Here is a 26422-nt window from a genome sequence, read left to right as displayed (position 1 = left end):
AATACCTTAATTCATGAATTGTTTCTGTTAATTGAAGCATTTTAGACATCCAACAGCTGAAAAATATCCAAGACAGGATTAATTTTGGGGGGACAGATAAGGAAATCAAATACTCTTAATTTTATACCAGTTTTGCTTTCCAACAGATCAACGTTTCTAAAATCTGCCAATTATCTGCCTGCATATTCCTTATATTAGAAGGAAAAACAAGCAAAACTCTAACTCTAGGAGGAACACGTTACAATACACATTAAAGGAGAGAAAATCCTCTTCTTCAAATTTCACATAAAAGTCACTCTCTGGATATGAGTTGAACACTCAGAAGTCTCAAAAAAGTTATCTGTGGATAGACTAATATCAAAAAGAGTCCCCAGACCAAGACTGGGTTGAGGTTAATGAGTGAGCACTACTGTTTGGGTCTTTCCAACAAAACGTACTATAAGAAGTAATAAAAAGTACATCCTGAGCCCGCTATAAGCCTAACTGGCAAATGCTCACATGTATCAGTTTTTATTTTCTCTTCAGTTGTTAAAATTAATTACTTAAGAGTGTATACTTTGATAGAGAGCATTAGTAAATGTAATTATGCTCAATTAGTACTATCATGAGCTAGCATATCTAATCAAAACATAAAGTAATTAAAGATTACTTAAGAAAATCATTAATCTCAAGAATAGAGTATTATATACATTTTTAAAATTTTCAACTGTATACTTTGAATTTGGCCTTTATCTAGTAATAAAGTAGGAGTAAGCAGTTTAGAAAGTTAGGCTCCAAAATACATACAAAGTGAAATGAATAGTTTCTGCATCTGTTCTCCTATAGTACTTTGCTCATGAACTTTCATTTTGGCACCAATTTCATTCTGCTTGTGTCATACATTTACATGACTGCCAGCCAATCTCTATTGTAAATTTCTCAAGAACAGATGCAGTCCTTTCTATTTCTTCATTTCTTCAAATATTCCTGAGTCCATAAAGCACAGATTAGCCACTTGTGATTTAGTGGTAAGCCTAAGAAATGATCACCAGCTTCCTGAAACTTAGAAGGGAAGTTTTAGAAAATCCCAAGTATAATAAACAAACAATAACATATAGTATAAAAGTATAATCAAAATCTATCTAGGATATTCCAATTCCTGTAATGAAAATAAATAAAAAAGAAGTAAATGTTGAAAAACATAATCAAAATACTAAATTCCCTAAGAACAAGTTGATTCACTGCTTCATTTTACCTTAATATCTGTGTAAGCTGGGAAACTGTAGTCCATCCACCCTGGATTCGAGAACAATCCTGACCAAGGACCAGGAGGCAATATTGAATGAGGTCATAACAATATATATCTTGTTTGATTTTCTTCAACTCTGAGCTTCCTAAAGGTGTGTTGTTTATTATTTCTAAGGCAAAAGAAAATACGATATGCTTATTTTAGCTCAATACATCCAAGAGCTATTTATATTTTTATATGTTGAACAATCACTAAAAATACATCATAAAGGAAAAATCACTGCCATATCATAGTGTTAAGATTTCTCTGGACAATTCAGAAACAAATGCTAAAACTGAACCAATGATAGAACTGATTTTATTTAAAAGTCTTAAAAATCACAAGGTCCTTTTCTTACCTTTTAATTTCAACAGTATAACAGGGACATTCTGTTCAGGGCTTTTTGCAACCTCAGCAGCTAGAGATAAGATCCTCGGGTCTGTACCTGTTGGCTTCATTTCACATATCACCTGTATTTTAACAGAATTAGAAAATAAAGGTCGAAAAGCCATACGAAATTCATTCCCTAAATAATGTTTGAGATTTAAGATTAATATACATAAAAACATTTTTCTTGCCTTATTGTAGAAGTGTAGATATTTTTCATTTCTTCCTTTATAGGAAACTAGTTCTTCTAACTGATGTACATCTATCTAAAAGAGTTCTAGATCCCTATAACTTACATGTAACAGTTATAGTAGGTATTTTTATTATAATCTCCCTGAGTCAGAAACAGTGCCTGGAGCTTTACATTTACTCTCTCTAATATAAATAATAGTTCTGGAGTAGAATTTACACATGAGAAACTGAGTGTGCAGTAAAGAGCTCATATGGCAGACCTAAGACAGCTACTCTTTCAAAGGTCTGCTTATAACGTTGTCCCTTGGCTGGCATCTTGAATGTGGATATCAGAAGGGTTTCTACTATTCTATGTGAAGAGTAGCTCACTGTGCCTAAACTGTTTATAAAAACAACGTGGTTTATGCTGAACACCTGATTTCCTTCTGGAGTCCTGGAATTCTGGCACATGCTAGCGAGGGTATCTACATGACTTCTTTTTCCATCTTCTATTACTCTAATGAACTATCTGAGCCTGAATACTTAATAAAGAGGTTTACTTAACTCACAGTTCTGGAAATTCAAGGGCATGCTGCTATGCATTGGCTTGGCAGTGGCGAATTCCCCCCCACCCCAATCCCATCACTGTGGCTGTGTCACATGACAGATTTAAAAAAAAATTATTTTTTACAGACTGCATTTTGATTCATTTTACACAAATGGGGTACATCATTTCGTTTCTATGGTTGTGCATGATGTAGATGTTTAACATTGCATAAGTGTGTGTGAAAAGGAGAGATCACATGGAGACGGAGATAGACTGGAGACGGGTCAGGCTGGCTCTTTTATAATAAACCTCTCTCAAGGACCAACCAGGGTCTCAAGAGATCTACATCAATTCCTTCTGAGGACAGAGACCCCAATGACCTAATTACTTCCCACTAGGTCAATCTCTTAAAAGTTCCCACCACCTACTAACATTACTATAGAGGACCCACCTTTCAACACATGAACCCTTGGGGGACAAACATCTAAAACTTAGCAGTGATCACCTTCCAATAAAAAATTGGTACATGAGTGTTTAGTGAGCTTCCCTGGTAGACAATACTTCAAGATATTGTCACAATTTTACTAGAAGAATTATATTTTAAGTAACTGCATCAGGAAAGGATTCCTGGAAGTTTGTAGCCGATTTCCTCCAGATTTCACCCTATGTTCTTTTCCCCTTTGCTGAATTAGCTCTATATCCCTCCCCTAGAGTCAATCATAGCTGTGAATATGACTAAAGATCGAGTGCCTTGCTAGCTATCACAGAATCTCCATCACACTAAGACTCAGAATGTTGTGTAATAAGAAAACCAAAAATTATTTCTAGATTATAGTGAATAAAGTCAATTCTTCTAAAAATTTTTAAAGTCCTCATCTCAAATTGTTGCTAAAAGTTTTTTATGTAAAAATCAAGTATCTGAAGTTCAACATAATATGTCATCATTTAATAAAAAGTATCTTTCCTTACCAGTTTTTTTTTTTTTTTTTTTTTATTGGGGATTGAACCCAGGGATCCTTTAAACTGAGCTACATCCTCAGCCCTTTTATTTATTTATTTTTTTTGAGACAGGGTCTCATTAAATTGCTTGGGACCATGCAAAATTGCTGAGGTTGGCCTTGAACTTGTAATCCTCCTGCCTCAGCCTCACAAGTTGCTGGTATACAGGTATGCACCCCCATACCCAGCCTTCCCTTACTTTTAATTAATAAAAACTAACATATTAAGTATTTACTGAGTCACATCCCATACCCTAAGCACTATGCTAAGTGCTTTTAAATGCATTATCTTATTTAATTCTCACAATGAGACTGAGATAGACCCTGTAATCATTTCCATTTTACAAATAAGAAAAATAAAACTTGAAAGTTGAGAAACTTGTCATGGTTTCACCAATACATGGTGGCATCAGACATCAGATCAGTCTGATTGCAAAGCCTACAGTGTTATTTACAATGTTGATTATATTCCCTTCCTTGTAAAACAGTAAAAAATACAAAATAAAGTCCCAGATAACCTACTTCTAACTCAGTTTTTTAGCTAGTATTCTTCATAACTGGTGCTATGGTCTATCCTTTATATGGAAGAGTTGACCATAATATAGGCATCAAAATCATCCCTTATTAGGCAAAATACAAATCGTTAAAATATTTTACTTAATTTTATATCCAAATGGTATACTCTTTTAATTTGCATTTCTTTGAGTATAAGGGAGGTCAGGCATATTTCATATTCACTGGTCAGTTTTTTCTTTTATATATTTTCTACTCATGTGTTTATGATGACACATATGGGGCAGACTACCTGCTAATATTCTGGCTGGGAAAGAAAAGTGTGTATGTGTACATACATACACAGACATAAAAATAAACATAAAACTTCTTAAGCATACAAAATATGTTAAGTGCTAAATAGCACTTTTTAAGAATTCAGACAATAAGTCAAAGGAGTAAGCTTCTCTTAACCAGTGTTCTTATCTGAAAGTAAAATAAACAGCAATTCCTACCTCCTAGAAAAATCCAAAATTTAGAAGAGAAGGCAGCCAACAATGATAGTCTTAAAATATGATAATACAGCTGAGCCTTAATAACCACTTGGAGAGTTTACTATGTGCTATGAAATGTTCACTTGCTTTCATGTTTTTAACTCAATCATGCCAAGGATCATAAGGAACAGGTATTCTTTTCCCCTAATTTTAAAAATAAGCATACTCATAATTTTTTTCTTTTCAGTGCTGCCCGTGGTACCCAGGGCCTTGCACAGGTTAGGCAAGTCCTGTATCACTGAGTCACATCCCTTACCCTAAGCTTACTTAATTAGGGACAGTTTGGTTAGTATGAAGCTGGAGTTCAAACCCAGAGATTCTGGCTCTAAAACCTGAGCACTTAACTACCATATGAAACAGTCTTAGTTCACCTTAAAAGGGTAGAAGTTGGACAAACAGACGGAGGGAGACACATTCACCTACCCATCTGGAACAATAAATGGACAAATCTGACTAAGGAAGAAGGTACGTAAGGGAGTATAGTTTGATTACATAATTACCCTGAAAATCAACCACCTGCTATAGCAACCATTTGTAAACGATCGAGTGCTTCTCCTCTAATACATGCTTTTCCCATCTTTACAATAAATTCATGAACACTAACAGAGAAAAAGAATGCCAATTATTGATCAATTATTAATGCTGTTACCCAGTTACCAGAACCACCAGCTCGAGCTTCAGCCTTGATCCTTTGGAAATCACTTCTCCCTAGTCGTGTCCTTTTACTCCCTCCATGAATCACTGTGATGGAAATAAATGAAAGAAAGAAATCCACTGCAATCCAGTTACAACTGATCCTAAATGCCTTCAGTTTCTAACTTCGAATCCTCTTTTTTCTTACTACATATCCTTCTAGCCTTAATACTAATGGGAACTTCCTCTGGTACTTAAAAAGGTCAAAGAAAGAGATTGCCAAGGTAACGGCGTCGCTTCCAGTCACGAACAAGCATTTTCGCTCCTTTCCTCCAGATTCCAGACACGGCTTTGGCGCTACCAGTCCTCTGGCAAGTCGCCAGGCCTTGTACCCTGACACCGCCCTCCTCAGGCCTCAGTTTCCACACCAAATCTCCAGGGAGGGCGTGGAGCTGCCCGATTCTCCCGTTAAGAGGTCCTACAAGCAGGTTCACTGGGTCCAGGGGGCTGACGTCCGGACATCCCGGTATCCCTGGGCCCTCTCGCTTCCCAGCCACCACCTCCGGTCAGTTACCTCAACCTGGTTTCGCGTTCCTGCACCAGAGATTCCTACTTCCACCACGCACCACGGCGTGCTGGCCCTAGCCAGGCGGCGTGCGTCCCTACGCGGGAAGAGGTCCAGGGGCGGGACCAGAAGTCTCCGAGCCAAGGGGCGGGGCGTTCGTCACTAGGCAGCCAATCAGAGCTCCAGGGGCGGCCGCGGGGTGGTGCACGTTGGGCGCGGGGCGGAGTCTGTGGTGGCGGTGCTGAGGGCCGGCCGTAAGGGTTGCAGCTTCTGGCTGAGGTGGCAGATGGTAGGGGTGGCAAAGTCGGAGCCAGTGGACAAGGATGAATGGACCAGCGGGACTCTCGCGTATTGACCGTCACGAGCGAGTTCTCCAGTTGGGCGAGAGTTTCGAGAAGCAGCCGCGCTGCGCCTTCCACACTATTCGCTGTGAGTGAGGACTGTCCGGGGGATAAAAGGGGCACCTCCTTCTTGGCTGGGCTTGTGAAGACACAAACCCCTGGGTTCCGTTCCCACAGCCTCCCCGCCCCCACGCTCTTCTGGCGGTGGAAGTGGAGCGGGTACGGCGTGATCCGCTACCCTGTCTGGAGTGGGTAAACCTTGGGCGCATTTAAGGGTGACCAACAGGCGGGAAGGGAGACTTTGTGGAGATCTGCAGGGGTGACTGTGGAGACTACCATGACAAATGAATGAGGGAAAAATGGAAAGGAAAATAATAAGGTGACAGAGAACAAAGGACCAAATGCAGGGCAAAGGGAATGAATGCCTTAAAGCTGTTGGGACAGTCTTTCTTTTCTGCATTTTTCTCACTTCTGTCTGATGAGGGTTTTTATTTACTACTTTCTTGGTGGGAAAAAATTCTTAACTATCTCAGTCTCTCTTTTTGGGAACCCAGAGTTCTTTGTTAAGTTATTAAATACTGATTATCGAAGTATTTGAAGGTGTGTTACTAATTTCTTTATTGGGGAGATTTTTATCTTGCCATGATCTCTACCCTTTGGTTTTCTTTATGTCCTCTGGAACTAATTATGTTAAGTTATCGTTTTATATTTACATTGAAATGTGGGTAAAAAGGAGCTGTTGTTTTAATAGTTGACTGATATGACAGGAAGGAAAAAATAGCATATATGATTTCGTATGTAAAACATTCTTTTTTTTGCATAATAGCCCTCAGAATTCTGGAGCAGGAAGGAAATTTTTAGATCATTGAATCATAACCTCTTATTTTTTTATGCAAAGTAGTAAAGCAGGTATTTTTTCACTTCCTTTCTCCAGCTCAGTTCAGCCCTTCTTTACTGTTTCATAGTTCCACCTTTTGCAGTTATTCTCTCAGGCTGGCCATAAAGAGACCTTTATAAGCTTTACTCTGAAACGTCTATGGTTCAATTTAAACACCCAGTTAAAATTCAGTCTCCAAAGTTTACTTTAGATTGTAGACAATCTAGTTATACTAGCTCAGAGTAAATGTAAGATGAATCAATGTTTTTAACCTTCCAAGGATATGCTTACATTTTATGAAACGGTTTTCTTAAGCCAAATTAACATCCATTTTGTAGAACAATTGGGGAGAAACATGACAAGATCTTCAGAGCTGTTCCTGTTTATTCTTTATTGGATGGCCATGCTCAGTCATCTAAAGCTCCTGTAGTGAAACAGTGCTGTGCGGGCTCTGTAGTTTCTCTTTCTCTTCAGTTCCATTTCCAAAGCAAGATATGGTTTTTATCTGTTTTCTGCATTCCTCTTTCTCATAGTATCTCCTCTCTTCTTCTTTCTCAAGTATGCAGTAATTTTTAACTTTTATTAAGAAGTATTCATTTTTAACTTTTCAAGTGATAAGGTTTAAGATTATAAAATTGCTCTAGAATATATTTTTATATAACTTGGGTATACTGTCTCTTCTTAAGGGCATAAACCCCAAATTAATTAATAAAAAAAGTGGCCTTTGACAAGTTCCTTGCTAGTGCTTCAAAGTGTTTCATTTATGAAGGTTCTTAATATCCCAGAATCAAATCTTCAAAGTCAGAGTTAGATAATTCAGATATAAGAATGACAAATAGTAGTTGAGTACTTAGGGGGGTAGTTGATTCAATGGGTAAAAGTCTGAATAACAGAATAAAATAAACAAAACAACAATAGTGACAATAATAAACCTAGATATTTGAACACACACATTTATGTAGAACACATTAAAAATGTTTTCAGTCTTTTCCCCCCTTTCTTGTTGAAGCAAGCATAGTAATGCCACAGAATTATTTTAGATTTATTTAAATAAAACCTGTCATTTTCCTTGAGAATGGGTGTTCTCCTAGGTGATCCTTACTCCTAAGAACGTAGAGTGAGGGAATGGAAACTATAGAATAGAGAATCTGACACATACACAGGGTAGGTGTCTCTAATTTATAACTAACACCCAAGCTAATGTAATTTGAGAGAAAATAGTATTCTGTCTTTATGTTCAGGGGAGATTTTGCTAGTCTAATAAACTAAGGCTTCAGAAAAACCTGATTGGGAATACTGGCCTCTACTTTCCTTTCCCCCTACATAAAAAAATATATGTATAGATGGACACATCAACCCATGTACACATAGGTGCACACACACATACATATGTACACACACATACACTTTGGCAGCATTTTCTAAACTCTCAGACCAAGTTTTCTTATGTGTAAAATGGTAATAATAATAGCTACATTTCATAATTTTTGTAAGGATTAACTAAGATAACATGAACAAAGCACAGAATTAGGTGCCTGGCAAAAAATAAACTGTAGTTATGATTAGTTTTGAAGAGTTATATTAATGTATATATAGGAAGTGCCAGTGAATGTAATTACTATAAACTTTCAGAAAGGATTTATCACACCTTGACAATTAGACTTATTAAAAAGATAGTCTGGTATGTGATAGGGAGGGTATAGAATGTTCTTAGAATGGTAAACTAAATGATTAGGAGTAGTTGATTCAATGGATAAAAGTCTGAATAACAGAATTCACTAGAATTAATTTTGGATTTGGACTAGTACTAGTTTTACAGTTTATATTCAGATAAAGGTTAATGAATTATAAAATTTCCAAGTTTTCAGTGGCACCACTTTTTGCTGTCATGGAATGATGATGAGCAATAACTACAGAAAAATTGTCTTTAAGTGGACCTGCCCCTCAAAAAGTAGTAAATAAAGCATTAGTGTGAGCACATGTCAGAAATTACACTAATGAAAAATAGATTAAAATTATATTTATAGTTAAGGTTCTTTGATCAAGATGGCATTAGGTCGAATTGTAGGAAATAAATTGACAATAGTAATTGTGGGTTCTTTTATAAAGATGTTGACATTGTTTGATGCTATAGACAAAACAATTGAGAAGTGGTAAAACACAACAGTAGAAAATGTTTTCCTATTCTTCATGAATTTAGTAATTATATTTGAAACCTGAAGAAATTAACATAGATGAAGGAAATCCAGAGAGAATAATCAATGGTAGAATTGATGATAGGAATCTCAAAGTAAGAACTAAAAAATAAATTATCTAATCAATTCAGAGAACACATTTGACATTTAGAGAATATGGAAAGCAGGAATATGAAATTCTTCAACAAATTCTTTAATTATAGAACTATATATATAACCCCTTGAAACTCAAAAGTATATTTTAAAAAAATAACGTGTTTGAAGGCAAAGAAAAATCTGTACTTATTGATATAATAAGTAATAAAAAGTGGAACATTTAATTCTCTAACTACTAGATAATTAGCCTTGCAAATAGGTCCAGAATAGTTATGGTACACTTATTGATAATACATTCATGCTTATTGTTAAGTAAAGCTAAAGATCTTTTGAGTACATTTCTGTCTTTTGCAGTTAATCTCATGTACAGTAGGTATCTATATAGGCTGCAGGAGGCTATGAACTCTTTGAAAATTTACCATCTTTGATAGGTATGTTCTCACATGTATTTTTATGTGAAAGGGAACAGTAACTGATCTATAATTTTTGTTAAGTTCTCATATGGATTTATGACTATCTCTTAACCCCTAACACCCTTTTCACAAATCTGGATATAAGACAAAGAGGCTATGTCATATGAATAGATAGACTAGGGATTTGAGTTCCTGACTTGATCATTTATTGACTTCATTATTTTAAAGGGGTTTCCCATTAATAAAGTGTGGTGAAAATATTTCATTCAAAGATTTGTTGTGAAAATCAAAAGTGATAATATGTTAAAAAGAAAAAAAATACTTTTTAAACCCTAAAAGAGAGGTTAAGATTAACAGATTATAGTTTGAGGTTAGAGATGCTTTGTTTGGTCCTTGTAATTATTGTTTTATCTTGAATTAAGTACTTGCAAATGCCTAAAAATCAGGGTCTTTTATATAAAAATCTCGATTTCCAGTTTTTTTTCCCCATAGGATGTTATTGTGTTCCTGATTTCCTCCTTGACCCGATTGCTATTTGGCAAAGGGATTAAAATGTAAAAGAGGAAATATTGTTAAAATTGTACCTCTTTAAGTCACTCTACTCTGAGATTGTGATCTAAAAGCATGGAGACCATATTTGTACATCTATACCACTAAATATGCTGATTTTAGAATGTGTACAGATTTTTATCATGTTTAAATAAATATTTTTCAAGTGTTTCATTTAAATAATAATATCATCAAATTGGGGATATAGCTCAATTGATAGACTGCTTGCCTCGCATGCACAAGGCCTTGGGTTCAATCACCAACATCACAAAAAATAAATAAAATAATATCTTGATGCAAAACTCAAAATTTTTCTATTTAATTATCCTTGTTTATTATGTCTTTTATGTCTTCTTTTTATTAAGTGAATAGGTTCTTGATCATTTTTCTTCTGCTTTTAAATATTTTAAAAATGATTTTACTGCATAGCTAAACATTAATCTTCTGTTCATTTCAAATAAAGCCATTTTGGCAGTTTTTTTTTTTTTTTTAAATCTAGATTTCTACCTTATCTAAAAAAATCAGGAAGTTACCTGCAACCATCAAGCCCATATCTCCTCTTGGCAGCAGTTGGCTGGAGCAGAGTGTGGTTACCTTCCTAAGACTGGGCTTATTTATTTTTTAAGTCATTGTGGTTCCTATGGTTCTGCTGTACCATCTGGGTTACCTAACTGGCTTCTCCTCTACAGCATCATTTAGCTGCAGTTAAATGACAGTCATCTCTCTTTGTATTTCCCTTTTGTCATTTCAGAAAAATATCAGAGGTCAGAGGGCCATGGTTTTACTCTAGGATGCCATAACTAATGTCTTAGTAATTATCATAGACAAATCTTTGTCAGACATTAAGTAGTGTTTGCACTGTGTGAGAACAGAAGTGTACTAGTGAAAAGAATAGTAGGAATACAGCAGTATCTACACTGAAACAATTAACTGTTTAAGTAGACATGAATATAATCCATAGGAAATAATGAGAAAACAAATATTTTACACATAATTTAGCATCTTAGATATACTTTTAAAAAATTATTTTTTATTTTTTACAGACTGCATTTTGCCTTATATATATTTAAAATAAGTTTAGATGTTTTTTAGAGAAGTGTGAGCAATATAAACCCAAGTCAGCTACAAGGATCTTTCATACAGCTATTCGTTAAAGATACGGTGCAAAAACCACATTTCTGTGTTTTAAAAAAATTACAGTCCAATAGGACATGTTCACAAAGAAGTAAATAATACCAGGTAGTTTATGTTAAGTTTTGGTGAATGTCATTGTAAATGCTTCAGGAGGGAAAAAGAATTTGGGATCCTAGAGAATAGGGAAATGACTTCCAGCAAGAAGGATTCTGAAATAGAACTCTAATTCTAAGAGCACAAAAGTGCAGCGAAAAGCAGGACAGGCTGTAGTAGTTTGAAAATTAGTTTGTCTTCAAACAGCAGCACGAAGAATGGAAGGAGATGACTCTGAATGACATTATGAAAGAAGATATAGTGACCAGATATCAGTGGTGAAGGAGGTAGAGGAATACTTAGGTTGATGAGCAGAACTTGAAGGAGAGTTAAAATTAGAAAATTGAAGACCAACAAAGTTCATTACTATGGTTTCTCACATAGGACATGATGGTATTTTTTTTTTAAATTTTTATTAGCTGTAGATGAACACCTTACCTTTATTTTGTTTATTTTTTTATGAAGTGCTAATGATCAAACCCAGTGTTTCACACATCCTAAGAAAGCACTCTGCCCCTGAGCTACAGCCCCCACCCTATGTGATGATATTTATAAATAAGGAAAGATATTTATAAATTGTGAAAGATTTGAGTGGCATCTCCATTGTATATATCTTTATCAAAGAACTTCAGCTCTCACTTTAGTTCAGAAATAATATCTGCAAGCTCAAAATTGAAGTTTTCTTATCTACCTATTGATGTTCATATATCTTAGCCAACCTCTCATCTTTTTATTTTAACTGGTTTTGTGCTTCCATATTCTACCTTTGGTTCACAGTAGTTGCCTCATTACGGGCAGGGACTTCATTTCTTGTACCCCCCATTTCCTTTATCTGTTATATAGGGTTATTCGCTACTTTACAGAATTGTTGGGAAGCTGAAAGATCAAAGTGATTAGGAAAAACTTAAAATTGATTTATACCTAATAGCTGTTGTCGTTGTTTTGTTTTACATTTTTATTCATTTTCTTAGGTTTTTATGACTTCTGCTTTCTACTTTCTCCTCTCTCTCATACTCAAGTTCCATTCTAATTTTTCTTCACTATCACTGTCTTTTCATCAGTTGACATTAACATTTATTTCTCTCTGTCCAAACCCTCATTCAAGCATCTAAAACTTAACACCTTCATTCTGTCTTTCATCTTTTTCACTTAGCTTGATACTACTAACAAACTCTCATTTTTTTTTCCGTTTAATCTTTGTCCTTTGATTTTTCAGGGATACATTATAAACCAACCTTACATTTTTCATATTGCTTATGTTGTTTCTATATCTGTTTCTTAAAATATGGGAATAAGCGTTGAGATTTTAAAAATTGTTTTGCATGTATTCAGTTTTGAATTAAAGCAGCACGAATATGTTATAAAGACTGTGAATTTTTTATGTTCATTTACATCAGTTTGTTTAAGGAATAGAAGAATGGATTTCATTTCTTTTCAGAGTAATCACTTCATATTTAAAAAGTTAAATACGAAGCATTAAGCATGATGCCTGGCTCATAGCAAATGTTTCATAAGCATTGGCCACTGTAATTGTCATTGTAAAGCAGAGCCAGTCTTTCCTTTATCGGCAGTGCTGATTTTATGAATATTAAGGGTACTCCTTTCCCAAGATCTGCCCACTACATTAATGCATATCCATAACTTTGGATTTAGACTTCTTCCTTTCAAACTTTGTTGTGTAACATTAACATAAAGATAAATCTATTTAACATAAAGATAAATCTAGGGGCTGGCTGGTCATGTTCTTTGGATGCTATATCACTGAGCTGCGTTCCCATATTCTATTTTTTGATCTCGTCACTAGTTTTATACTTGTCATTTTGTAAAAGTTCATCAAGTTTATGGTTTGTGTTCTATTTTGTATGTATGGTATATTTTAATAAAGTGTTAAACACTTATTGTAACCTGAGAAATTACATATCAAAATTATTACAGTCATTGATGTATTTTGGTATAATTTTTAATGACTTTCATATCTGAGAAGTTTTTAAACTTGTTTTAGCTTGTGATAGTCAACATCCTGAATTCCTTCTAAGTGATAGATTTTAATGGCATCATTTGAACTATGATTTAATTCACATTTAAAATTTATTTTACTCTTGTTTTGTTTGTTCATTTATTTATTTTGTGGTACTGAGGATTGAACCCAGGGCCTTGTGTTTGTGAGGCAAGCACTCTACCAACTGAGCTATATCCTCAACCCCTGTTTTAGAATCTTCTCAAGTGGAAGGTTTCTACATCCTTTAATGATGTACTTATCCATGAAAAATTCAAACTACTAAACTAAAAAGATTGCTTTTTCTGAAGTTTCCCCATTAATACTTTACTGTGTATTCATTCATTTTATTCTGCTATACAAATGGTAGTAGGCACCAAAGGTAGTTTAAGAAAAATTTGAGAGAAAAAGACTGAAAATTAAAAATATTCTACTTACATAAGTTTGTCAGCAACACTGAAATTATTTGGCTTTTAGCAGAAAATCTTAGACTAGTTTATTTGAGTCTAAACAAGTTTCTATCATTGATGAATACTATTTTTAGAGTAGAGCTCTTTCTTTTTTTCTCAGAATTAAGCATATAGAAATAAACTTGGTTATAGTTTATTTGTAATATGAATACTTTTTAAAGCCATTTAAATTACTGACTTTTAAAAACTGATTTACCACATTGGGACATGCTCATATTTTTTATATCAAGGTATTGCTCTATCTTATAAAAATCAAAATTTGTATCTAATTTTAGATGATTTCAAACCTGCTTCTATTGACACTTCTTGCGAAGGAGACCTTGAGGTTGGCAAAGGTGAACAGGTGACAATAACTCTGCCAAATATAGAAGTAAGTATTTTTTTAGATTAAGACTAAAAGGATCTTTTTTGCAGAATTTTCAGTGAATTTAAATGAAAATAATTGCACGTGCATGTAACAATGGTTGGTTAAAGTAGTTAATAAGCACAGCAAGGCAACAAAAGCTATTTTAAACTATCTGGGGTGAAATAATCTTAAAATATTAATCCAATTAATAGTTTTAAGAGTAAATGATGTGAAAAAATTGGAGGTCTAAATAAATACTTATTTAATTCCTATTATGAGCCATAGTTTATATTCTTAGCTAGGGATAACACCTTGCTTTTTTTTTTTTTTTTTTTGCCTTCTAGTCCTAATTTGTTATAGCAGACAGACACAAAAACATCTAGATTTGGTCAAGGTGTGGTGGTGCACACCTGTAATCCCAGAGACTCAAGAGGCTGAGGCAGGAGGATTGTGAGTTCAAAGCCAGCCTCAGCAATTTAGCAAGGTCCTAAGCAACTTCACGAGACCCTATCTCTAAATAAAATACAAAAAAGGGCTGGGGATATTAAGCACCCCTGGGTTCATTCCCTGTGCAAGCATGTAGGTAGAATCAAATATTTTCTCTTATAAACTCTTTAAAGACTTCACAAAGAAAATATTTAAAGGACATGGGATTTTAATAGGTAGATAGGGAATATAATTACTCAAACAGAACAACATGTGAAAGGCTCTAATGCTGAAAGAACAAGGAATTTATGGAATTTGTGGACAATATGCAGTAAAACACAGTATAATGCAAAGTGCAAGAATAGAAACTGGAAAGATACGTTGCAATCAGATTGTGAGTATCTTTTATGTTGTAATGTAGAATTTGAACTTTATCCCATAGCCATTAGGGAAATGAGAGGTTTTTAAGCTAAATAATATGATTAGATTTGTAGTTTTGGAGGGCTTTTAACAGTACAGGGAATATCCCTTACCTGAATTGCTTGGGACCAGAATTGTTTCAGATTTCTGATTTTTTAAATTTTAGAATATTTGCATATACATAATGAAATATCCTAGGAATGGGACCCATGTCTAAATGTGAAATCTATCCGTCTTCTGTATGTACCTACACACATAGCCAAGGGTAATTTTATACAATATCTGTGATAATTTTGTGAATAAAACAAAATTTCATGGTGTAGAATTTTCCACTTATGGTGTCATGTTGGCACTTAAAATTTTTTTATTTTGGAGCATTTTGGATTTTGAATTTTTAGATTAGGGGCACTCAACCTGTAATATGGGGAAAAGGTTGAAATAAAAAGACTAGGTCAGGGAAACCTTAAGCAAAAGTTTTGCCTATTTTAAAATTTCTAGATATATCCAGGTAACACTATCAAATACTATTTGTATAAAAATATAAATCCTTTGTGGTATGGTCTATTTTTCATAGTCCTTGAGTTAGAAATGTCATTTTTTCTTACTTTTCTTTTTTTTTAATTAATTTCTAATTAGTTATACATGACAGTAAAATGCATTTTGACACATTGTACACAAGTGGAACATAACTTCTCATTACTCTGGTTGTACATGGTGTTGGGTCTCCCCAGTAGTGTAGTCATACACGTATGTAGGATAATGATGTCTGTCTCATTCTACTGTCCTTTCCATCCCCGCTGCTCCACCCCTCCCCTCATTCCCCTCTGCACAATCCATAGTTCCTTCATTCTTCCCTACCCCTCACACCCCACTATGGATCAGCATTCGCTTATCAGAGAAAACCTTTGACCTTTGATTATTTGGGATTGGTTTGTTTCACTTAGCATGATATTCTCTAATTCCATCCTTTTATCTGCAAATGCCATAATTTCATTCTTCTTTAAGGCTGAGGAATATTCCTTTGTGTGTATGTACCACATTTTAAAAAATCCATTCATCTGTTGAACGGCATCTAGGTTGGTTTCACAGGTTTAGCTATTGTGAATTGAGCTGCCCTAATCATTGATAGTATGTAGTATGTTGATTTTAAGTCCTTTGGGTATAAACCAAGGAATGGGATAGCTGGGTCAAATGGTGGTTCTATTCCAAGTTTTTTGAGGAATTGTCCATACTGCTTTCCAGAGTGGTTGCACAAATTTGCAGTCCCAGTAGCAATGTATGAATGTACCTTTTCCCCCACATGCTTGCCAACATTTATTGTTGCTTGTATTCTTGATAATTTGCCATTCTGACTGATAGAGATTTTGAATATTTTTTCATATATTTGTTGATTGTATTTCTTCTGTGAAGTGTCTGTTCATTTTCTTCACCTATTTATTGATTGTGTTATTTGTTTTTTTGGTGTTAAGTTTTTGAGTTCTTTATATATTCTGGAGATTAGTGCTCTATCTGATGTGCATGTGGAAAGATTTTCTCCCACTCTGTAGGCTCTCTCTTCACGTTGTTGATTGTTTCCTTTGCTGACAAAAAGCTTTTTAGTTTGAATCAATCCCATTTGTTGATTCTTGATTTTATTCCTTGTGCTTTAGGAGTCTTGCTAAGGAAGTAAGGTCCTGAGCCAATATGATAAAGATTTGGGCCTGCTTTTTCTTTCATAAGGTGCAGGGTCTCTGGTCTAAGTCCTAGGTCCTTGATCCACTTTGAGTTGAGTTTTGAGCACAGTGAGAGATAGGGATTAAATTTCATTGTGCTGCATATAGATTTCCAGTTTTCTAAGTACCACTTGTTGAGGAAGCTGTCTTTTCTGCAATGAATGTTTTTGGCACCTTTGTCTAATATGAGATAACTGTATTTATGTGGGTTTGTCTCTGTGTCTTCTATTCTGTACCATTGGTCTACATGTCTGTTTTGGTGCCAAATACCATGCCATTTTTGTTACTATGGTTCTGTAGTATATTTTAAAGTCTGGTATTGTGATGCCTCCTGCTTCACTCTTATCATACATACAGTATATAATGATTAAAACAAGGTTAAATATGTTTATCTCCTGATATAATTTCTTTCTGGCAAAAACTTTCAAAATCCTCTCTTCTAGCTTGCTAAAATGTATAGCACATTATTGTTATCTGTAGTCCTCATACTGTGCAGTGGTATACCAGAGCTTCTTCCTCATAGCTAATGTAACTTAGTACCCATTGATTATCTTTAGCCACCCCCAGCGTTGGATTATCATCTTTCTACTGTCAACTTCTTTGAGATCAACATTTTTAGCTTCCAAATATGAATGAGATGATATGATATTTGTCTTCTGTGCCTGACTGACTTCACTTAATTCCATCTGTATTTTCACAAATGATGGAATTTAATTTTTTTTTGATTGACTGATATTCCATTGTGGATATGTACCACGTTTTCTTTATCCATTCATCACTTGTTGAACACTTACTGTTCTGTTTTTTGGCTATTGTAGATAGTGCTGCAATAATCATGAGATTGCACATGTCTTTTTGGTACAAGGTTTATTCCCTTGAGATAAGTACATAGTGGTGGGATTGCTAGATTATATGGTAGTTCTTTTTTTAAATATTTTAGGCAATTCCATAATGGCTGTACTAATTTACACAACATCAATAGTATGCAAGGGTTCCCTTTTCTTCACATCCTTGCCAGAATTTGTTGTCTTTAATGTTTTTAATTATACCCATTCTTTGGGTATAATCTGTTTAAGTCTCTTGCTCATTTTTAATCTGGTTACTTGTTTTTGTAGTTTTGTTTTTTGCTATTGAGTTTTTGGAGTTCCTTTATATTCTAGAAATCAGCCTCTTATCAGAAAATAGTTCTGTTATTTTTTAAGTTGTCTCTGCACTCTGTTGAGTGTTTCCTTTCCTCTGTAGAAGCTATTTAGATTGACATAATACAGTTGGTCTACTTTTGCTTTTGTTTCCTATCTTTTGGGGTCTTGTCCAAAAAGTCCCTGTCCATTCCAATGTCCTGAAGCATTTTTTCTCTGTTTGTTTTTTTTTTTTCCCCATCTAGTAGTTTCGTAGTAATTTAGGTCTTTAATTCATTTTCAGTTATCTTTGTAACTGATGAGAAATAGGGGTCTGGTTTCATTTTTCTGCATCTATATATCCAGTTTTCCCAGCACCACTTATTTAAAAGACTGTACTTTCTCCAATGAGTATTCTTAGTATATTTGTTGAAAATTAGTTGACTGTGAATGTGCGGGTTTACTTCTAGCTTCTCTCTTTTGTTGCATTGGTCTGAATGTCTTTTTCTTTACACCAGTACCATGCTGTTTTGATTACTATAGCTTTGTAGTATGCTTTGAAGTCAGTTAGGGGTTTGTTCTTTTTACTCAAGATAGCTTTGACTTTTTTTAGTGGTTCTGTACAAATTTTAAAAACAATTCTAGTTCTGAGATGAAGTCATCTCAGATGAATCCATAAATTACTTTGGGTAATATGGGCATTTTAACAATATTGATGCTTCTCATCCATGAACACCAGTTGTCTTTCCACTTTTTTGTGTCCACTTCAATTTCTTTCATTAGTGTTTTATAATTTTCATTTTAGAGATCTTTGACCTTTTTGCTATTTTACTTTTATGTTCTGTAACTATTGCAAACAGGATTGCATTCTTTATTTCTATTTCAAATAATTCACTATTGACATACAGCCTTGGTATTTATTTATTTTTAATTTTTTTATTTTTAGTTGTAGATGGACACAATACCTTTATTTTGTTTATTTAGTGCTTTTATGTGATGCTGGGGAATCAAATGCAGGGCCTCACGCTTGCTAGGTAAGCGCTCTACCACTGAGCCACAACCCCAGTCCCAATGCTATTTATTTTTGCATGCTGATATTATATCCTATAGCTTTGCTAAACTCATTTATTAGTTTTAATAGTTCTTTTTGGTGGATTTTTGGGATTTTCTACATATAAAATTATGTCATCCAGAAACAGTGACTATTTAACTTACTGTGTTCCAGTTCCTATGCCCTTTATTTCTTTCTCTTGCTTGATTGCTCTGACAAGGACTTCCAAAACTAGTGAAAGTGGGCATCCTTGTCTTGTTCCAGATCTTAGAAATATTTTTTGCCCATTCAGTATAATGCTAGCTATTGATTTATTATAAATGCCCCGTATTATGTTGAGGAACATTCCCTGTATATCTTGTTTGTTCAGAACTTTTTTTTTTTTTTTTTTTTTTTTTGCTACTGGGGATTGAACTCAGGGGCACTCGACCATTGAGCCACACCCCCAGCCCTATTTTGTATTTTATTTAGAGACAGTCTTACTGAGTTGCTTAGTGCCTTGCTTTTGCTGAGGCTGGCTTTGAACTCACCATCCTCCTGCCTCGGCCTCCTAAGCCACTGGGATTACAGGCGTGTGCCACCATGCCCAACTTCAGCACTTTTATCATGAAGAGATGTTGAATTTTATCAAATGTCTTTTCTGCATCAGTTGAGATGACCTTCAGATTTTTGTCCTTCATTCTGTTGATATGGTGTATCATGTTTATTGATTTGAATATATTGAACCATTCTTGCATCCCTGGGATAATCCCATGAGATCATGGTAAATAATCTTTTAAATGTATTGTTAGATTTGGTTTGCTAGTATTTTGTTGAGGATTTTTGCATCTGACTGTTGACTTTATTAGCATGTAGTTGTTCATAATAATCTTTAATGTTTTTTATTTCTGTCATATCAGTTGTAATGTCTTTCTTTTCATCTCTGCTTTTATTTGAGTTTCCTCTTTTCCTCGTTGATCTAGCTAAGGATTTGTCTATTTTATTTATCTGTTTGAAGAAACAGCTTCTGTTTTGTTGACCTTTTATTTATATTTTGTTAATCTCCATTTATTTCTGCTTTGTACTTTATTTTTCTTCTACTATTTTTAGGTTTAGTTCCTTTCGTTTGTTTTGTTTTGTTTTAGTTCCTTGAGGTGCAGTGATATGTTGTTTAGTATTTTTTTAATGTGGACATTAATTGCTCTAAATTCACCTCTTAGTATATTGCTTTTGCTGTAGTCCATAGATATTGACATGTTATTTCTTTATTTTCATTTGTTTCAAGAACTTTTTAACATGTTTATTTCTTCATGACCCTTTGGCTGTTCAAAAGTAAGTTGTTTGATTTCCATATATTTTAAAGTTTTTCTTGTTAAAAACTAGCTTTATTGCATCATAGTCAGAAAAGATACTTGATACAATTTAAATTTTTAAAACTTTGTTGATTTGTTGGGAATTGTTTTGTGACCTATCATATGATCTGTCCTGTAGAATCTTCTATGTGCTGTTGATAAAAACATGTATTCTGCAGCTGTTGGATGGGATGTTATGTAGATGTATTAGGTCAGTTTGGTCTAGGGTGTATTTTATCTGATGTTTCTTCTTTGATTTTCTGACAGGAAGATCTGTCCATTGCTAAAAGTGGGGTATTAGAGTCTCCATCTCTTATTGGAGTCTGTCTCTCTCCCTTTATGTCTATGAATACTTGTTTTATATATTTGGGAGCTTTAATATTGGGTATATATAAATTTAGAATTGTTATTTTATCTTGCTTAATTGACCCCCTTTGCCATTTTATAATGACCTGCTTTTGACTTGAAAAAAGTGTGTCTTACCTAACGTTAGTGCAACTTCTGTTTACGTGGAATGCTACTTTCAGTTCATGTGTATTCTTAGCTGGAAAGTAGTTCTTATAAGCACCATGTACTTGGGTTCTATTTTTTAATCTATTTAACCACTGTATGTCCTTTAATTGGAGAATTTAATCCATTTATATTCATGATAATAATTGATATGTAAGGTCTTATAGCTGCATCTATATAGCTTGTTTTCTAGTGTTTTTTTTTTTTAAATTTTTTGGTAGTTCCTTCATTCCTTAGTGATTAAGTGAATTCCTCTAGTAGTATGTTTTGATTCTTATCATTTTTGGTTTGTCCATTATAGATTTTGCTTTATGGTTTCCATAAAGCTTACATAAAGCACCTTCTGATTATATAACAAGTTATTATGAAATATTAACAAATTAACATGATAGTGAAGAACAGAAAAGAACAAGAGAAAATATAGTAATAAGAAAACTCAATTGCATTCTATTCTTCCCTCTGTTTTGGTGTTTCATTTTATGTCTTTCTATATTGCCTATTGCTTAACACGTTAATGTAATTATTATTTTTAATTGTTTTTGTTGTTTAGTCTTCACACTAAAAATATCATGTATTGTGCTTACAATATTAGAACATTTGTATAATTACACTTACCAGTGAGTTTTATATCTTCCTATTTTCTTCTTACCATTAACCTTTCTTTCAGTTTAAAGAACTTCCTTCTGCAGTTCTTGTAAGACAAGTCAGTTGGAGATATATTCTCTTAACTTTTGTTTGCCTGGGATTGTCTTAATCCCTCTTTCATTTCTGAAGGATATTTTTGCTGAATACAATATTCTTGGTTGACAGCTTTTTTCTTTCAGTACTGTGAAAAGCTCATGCTATTCTCTTCTGTCCTGTAAAGTTTCTGCTGAGAAGTCTGCTTTCAGATGATTTGGGGCACCTCTGTATGTTATTTGTTTCTTTTTTCTTGCAGTCTTGAGAATCTTCTGTATATTGCTTGCTGGAAAGAGCTTGATTTTAAGATAAGACCTTAGGATAGATTTGGTTGAATTAAATTTGATTGGTGATCTTTGACTTCCTGGACCTGGATATTTGTGTTCTTTAAGTTTGGAAAGTTTTCTGTTATTTCTTTGGGCAAACTTTCTACCTTTTTTTTGAACCTCAGTAACCTATTTTGCTCTTTTAATGTAGTCCTAAAATTCCCATAAGCTTATTTCTTTTCTCTTCCTTCTCCAATTCTTTTCAAGCTGATTCTTTTCTTCTGTTTGATATATCCTGCTATTGATGCCTTCTACAGCATTTTTACTTTTACTGATATTTTTCAGCTCAAGAATTTGCTTAATTGTTTAACAAATTGCTTCTACCTCTTCATTAAGTTTCTCTGTTAGAGCATTGAAATATTGTCTGCTTTCTTCAAGCTCATTGAGCTTCCTTAAAACAGCCATTTTAAGTGTTTTAAATTCTGTCAGTTTTCCCATACTGATTACTGTCTGGTCAGTTTTTGTCACCTTATTATGACTTCTAAGTGTGGTCATGTTTTATTGAAAGCTCTTGATACTTGTTGGTATATGATGTCATCTGGGCATTGAAGTATCAGTTATTTATTCCACTTTTCCTAACCTGACTTGTTTGTGCCTATCTTTTCAAAAATTCTAAGCAGGTTGCTTCCTTTCTTTGCACATGTATTCATTTCCACTATTTCAGCACTAGATGGCACTCAGGTCCAGATTTTCAGGGAATACAAGAGGGCAATCTAAATCCAGTTTTGTCCCAAATACGATATTGGTATGTTGTTCAGAAAGAAGCAGGAAGAGTACCTAGAAGAAGTAGGTTTGGTCCATAAGCCTCAGCCTGGGGCCAGGGTAGGCCTCAATGCCTTGTTCACAGTTACTGGCCTGTGGTCAACTGTGCAGCATTCTACCCAGCTGTATAAAGTGTCACCATGATGGACCAGCCCCAGGCTCCTGTCACACCCGTGGACACCAGAGCTGCCAAACTGTATCACATCCTGAGCCCACACTCTGCCAAGACCAGTGCAGTGCTGGGTCCACACTGTTGTGGGCTCCTTGTTGCTAAGGTTGATTTGTGACCCAAGACAGCAACCACCTCCACAGGTGATGCTAGCTGGAGTAGAAGTCCTGTAGACTGGGGCATGTTTTCCTTTGGCACTGGGGCTGTTCCACAGGCCTTTAGAATAATGGGGTCATGGAATCTTCCACTGATTTAAAGGAAAGCTTGGGGGTCCACGCTGTGTGTGGCCATGAGGCCACTCTTCTTAAAGATTCTACCACGTTCCAGAAGTACCACTCTAGGGAATAAACCTAAATTAACACATGGGCCTTTGGTGGACATTCTAGTTCCAAACTGTAGCACATACAAATCAATTATATGTAGTTCTCTATTGTTTGCAAAGAGTGAGTAGCAAGTTGAGAATGTTGCAGAGGGCTTGAGAAGATCCTGAAGAACCCCATGTATAGGTTTATGGAGTTTGGTTTTAATCCTGAGAAGCATAAGATTTTTAAAGTACATGAAGATTTTTAATCATGGGAACAATATGATTAGATTTTCTTGTCAGTATAATGGAGAGCAAAATTAGAGCAAGAGAGAAAGATAACAGTAATTTAGATGAAATAATGATTGGGTTCTGAAGTTGGATAATAGTAGTGAACCTGGAAATAATAGGAGGTATTCAATAGTTTTTTTAAAGATGGTTCACATGTTTATTAGTTACTTGGTACTTTAAGGGAATGGGAAGGAATTAAGGCTTAAAGGTTAGGAATGGTGTTCATTTTAATGAGGAAGAAAGTTGAGATTTACAAAACTTGTTTAAACCATAGAAAGCAAATACAGAGATTATGAAAACTTGTGATCTATGATGAAAAATTGTCCGTGGTGTTTGTATTTAACATTCATTGTGCATTTGTAAAGGTCCTGGTACTTCTATAGGCACTAGAAACAATTTTTAAAATTAATGATCCAGTTCTTATTCTTCAGGAGCTCAATGTACAATAATACATTGTCATTTTAAAATGTTTTCCATTCTAGGTAATAATAAAAACATCTTTAAGAAAAAACATTGCACAAATCTCTTATTATCTGTAATTTGAGAGTCTTATTAGGTTGCTATTTTGGTATATCTTACTCACTTGTTTTCAGCCAAGACATCTCAAGAGTTAACTTGCCAGCCAAGTAGACCCAGTTTGTTTTTTCATGATCGTGCTTCTGTCTTCAGCTAAGTACTCCACGTCTAACCCTTTTAGATCCAACCCAGATATGTCTTCATCTGGGTGCTCTGAATTCTTGATTTCCTTAGATCACTTTAGTCTTAGGGAAAGGTAAAAACAAACAACAAAACAAAAACCCTCCTTTTTTTTTTTTTTTTTTTTTACTTTAATCATTTTTACTCTACTTTCCACACTCATCTACCCCCTCTCCCTGCATTTATGGCATTCTGTCTCTAAACTTATTTCATACTCCTCCTAGTTGCCATTTAGTAAATATCTAGTGATTAAGTTCTTTAATATGATAGGTCTTTAGACTTTTTAGAAATCATCTTTTTCTCACCTGATCTAATAGTACTATTTTATTTGATAAAATCATAATCAATCTTTTAAAAATTTAGTAGACTTCTTATAAAGTTCAAAAATAAGCTGTGTACTACTTAGAAGTGCAGATATGTGGAATAAAGCAAGAAAATGATAAACATAAAATTCCTTCAGGTTTTGGAGGTGGCAAGACAAAAGACAGGGAAGAACACAAAAGTATATATAGGTTACTGGTAATAATCTAGGTTTCTTTCATTTTTTATTTTGGAAGACAGAATAGTATAATGAACTTCCATGTACTTATCACTACTATTTATTCCCTTACCACTGTTTTTCCCCTGGCATATTTTAAAGCAGATTCTGGACATTATGCCATTTCTTATATTGATTTTTTTTTAATGTATTTCCAACTGAGAAGACATTCTTATCTTTCCCTAAGTACCATGATATTATCACACCCAACAATAATACTTGGTCTATATTCACAGTTACACCATACCCTTGAAAATGCCTTTTTTAGACACTTGTCTTTAAAATATCTTAACTAGATTCCAAATAAGATTCCCATGTTGATTTTGATATTACATTTCTTACCTCTTTTATTCTATAAGCGTCCCTTCCCCTTTTTATTCCATTGATTGATTGAGAATCTGGTTAAAATTACTCCCATCTAGTATTATTTAACTTATTTCTCTCTTCACCATATTTATTATAAATGATAGTTATATAACTAAAGGCTTAATGAGAGTTAGAGTCTTTGAAGTTTGATAAGAGTTAAAGTCTTTGGATTTTTTGTTTGTTGGAAAAAGTATTCTGTGTAATGCTGTGCACTTTCTCTTATATCACATCATGAAGCACATAATATCTTGTTATCACTCTTAAGGATGCTACAGTTAATCAGTGGGTTTAGTGTTAACAGTTATACCTATAATGTTTATTTTCCTTAGTATGCACAGGGGAAAATATCAGATTTTAAAAATTAAATTTAGGAAGCAATAAGGAAGAAGAGGTATAGGAAATAGAATTCAAGGCTTATCTCCTTACCTGTAAAATATATGTTATATTGAATTGAATTCCAATTGCCCATCATAGACCAGTGAAACAGATCTTTAGGTTTAGGGTAAATACCTCTTCTTTTCCCTTTCTGCAATTTTAGCAGCATTGAGATCTTAGCCTATTTTTAAATCATCTCTTTTTAAACCATACTTTTTGATTCCAGGGTAGTAAATTTAAGTAGTTTATAAGTTGCTTAAAGTATATGGATTAAGAAATACAGTTGAATACAGAAATACCAGAATAATTCAATGTCCATCCCATTCGAATTTCTATTACACATTTCCCAATAATGATAATTTACTTTTTAAACAGGGTTCAACAACACCTGTAACTGTTTTCAAAGGTTCAAAGAAACCTTACTTAAAAGAATGCATTTTGATTATTAACCATGATACTGGAGAATGTCGACTAGAGAAACTCAGCAGCAACATTACTGTAAAAAAAACAAGGTAGGTGATTCAGTGAAAAAAATATTTTAACAATATATGCATTTCTAAGGAAATGTCAGCAAAATGTCAGATTAAGTCAGAGTATTATATAAAGTTATTTTGGGGTACTAAGAAATCTTTGATTATTTTTCTGATTTTTAATTGGGTGGAGATTCTTGATCAAACTATATTACCTCATCGCCCTGTGGATATATAAGAGCTTGTTTCACTTCTGAATGCTTTCTATATGGGCGAGCATACCTCTTTTTTTCTTGTAGATGCTTTCATCGGATGAACTGGAAGAAGCCATTATACACTCTCCAAAAATAATTTTATTTCCATTAGTAAAAACTTATTGAGCATCTAGAATATGTAATGCACTAGAAAAAGTAAAGTTTGCTATATAAACACTAACCTCGGAACTTCAGCATTCAAATCAGATTAACATATCATTTAAGTTTTAAAATGAACAAGAGAATATAGCTATCTTAAATCATTTTTTGGAAATAAATAGTGCATTATTTACTGTGTAATTTAAGGGCCCTTGCTCTAAAATATATACAGATAGTATAGATAAACAATAAATAGTATAGATAAAATATATACAAATAGTATAGATATACAAATAGTATAGATAAAAATAGCTCTAGGAATTAAGGTAAGGTAAAGGTCATTTTGATTAGAGCATTCATGGAAGCTTTATTGATAATGTACTTTGAAAGGAGGGAAGATCATAC

The 26422-nt window shown here is 34.1% G+C and overlaps 2 protein-coding genes across 5 annotated transcripts in view; one reads left to right on the top strand and one right to left on the bottom strand.

Moving 5' to 3' along the window:
- Iqcb1 (IQ motif containing B1) overlaps window positions 1-5719 on the bottom strand; it is a 56975-nt gene extending 51256 nt beyond the window's left edge. The window contains exons 1-4 of one of the 3 annotated variants that reach the window (XM_047564701.1): window positions 5624-5714; window positions 5066-5157; window positions 1626-1737; window positions 1235-1397 (exon numbers count right to left, since the gene is read on the bottom strand). In XM_047564701.1, the coding sequence (XP_047420657.1) occupies window positions 1235-1397; window positions 1626-1725 (263 nt within the window). In that variant the 5' untranslated portion in view covers window positions 1726-1737; window positions 5066-5157; window positions 5624-5714. Of the gene's footprint in view, window positions 1-1234; window positions 1398-1625; window positions 1738-5065; window positions 5158-5623 lie in introns of all 3 variants that reach the window. The other 2 variants (XM_047564702.1, XM_047564703.1) reach the window with 2 other exon arrangements.
- Window positions 5720-5867: 148 nt separating this feature from the next.
- Eaf2 (ELL associated factor 2) overlaps window positions 5868-26422 on the top strand; it is a 32945-nt gene continuing 12390 nt past the window's right edge. Inside the window, exons 1-3 of one of the 2 annotated variants that reach the window (XM_047565398.1) lie at window positions 5868-6043; window positions 14054-14148; window positions 25570-25706. In XM_047565398.1, the coding sequence (XP_047421354.1) occupies window positions 5938-6043; window positions 14054-14148; window positions 25570-25706 (338 nt within the window). In that variant the 5' untranslated portion in view covers window positions 5868-5937. The remainder of the gene's footprint in view (window positions 6044-14053; window positions 14149-25569; window positions 25707-26422) is intronic. The other variant, XM_047565399.1, reaches the window with a different exon arrangement.

Source organism: Sciurus carolinensis, chromosome 9 (assembly GCF_902686445.1).
Source record: "Sciurus carolinensis chromosome 9, mSciCar1.2, whole genome shotgun sequence".
NCBI lineage: Eukaryota > Metazoa > Chordata > Mammalia > Rodentia > Sciuridae > Sciurus > Sciurus carolinensis.
Note: the sequence above shows the minus strand (reverse complement) of the source record. Positions and strands in the feature narration are given on the sequence as shown.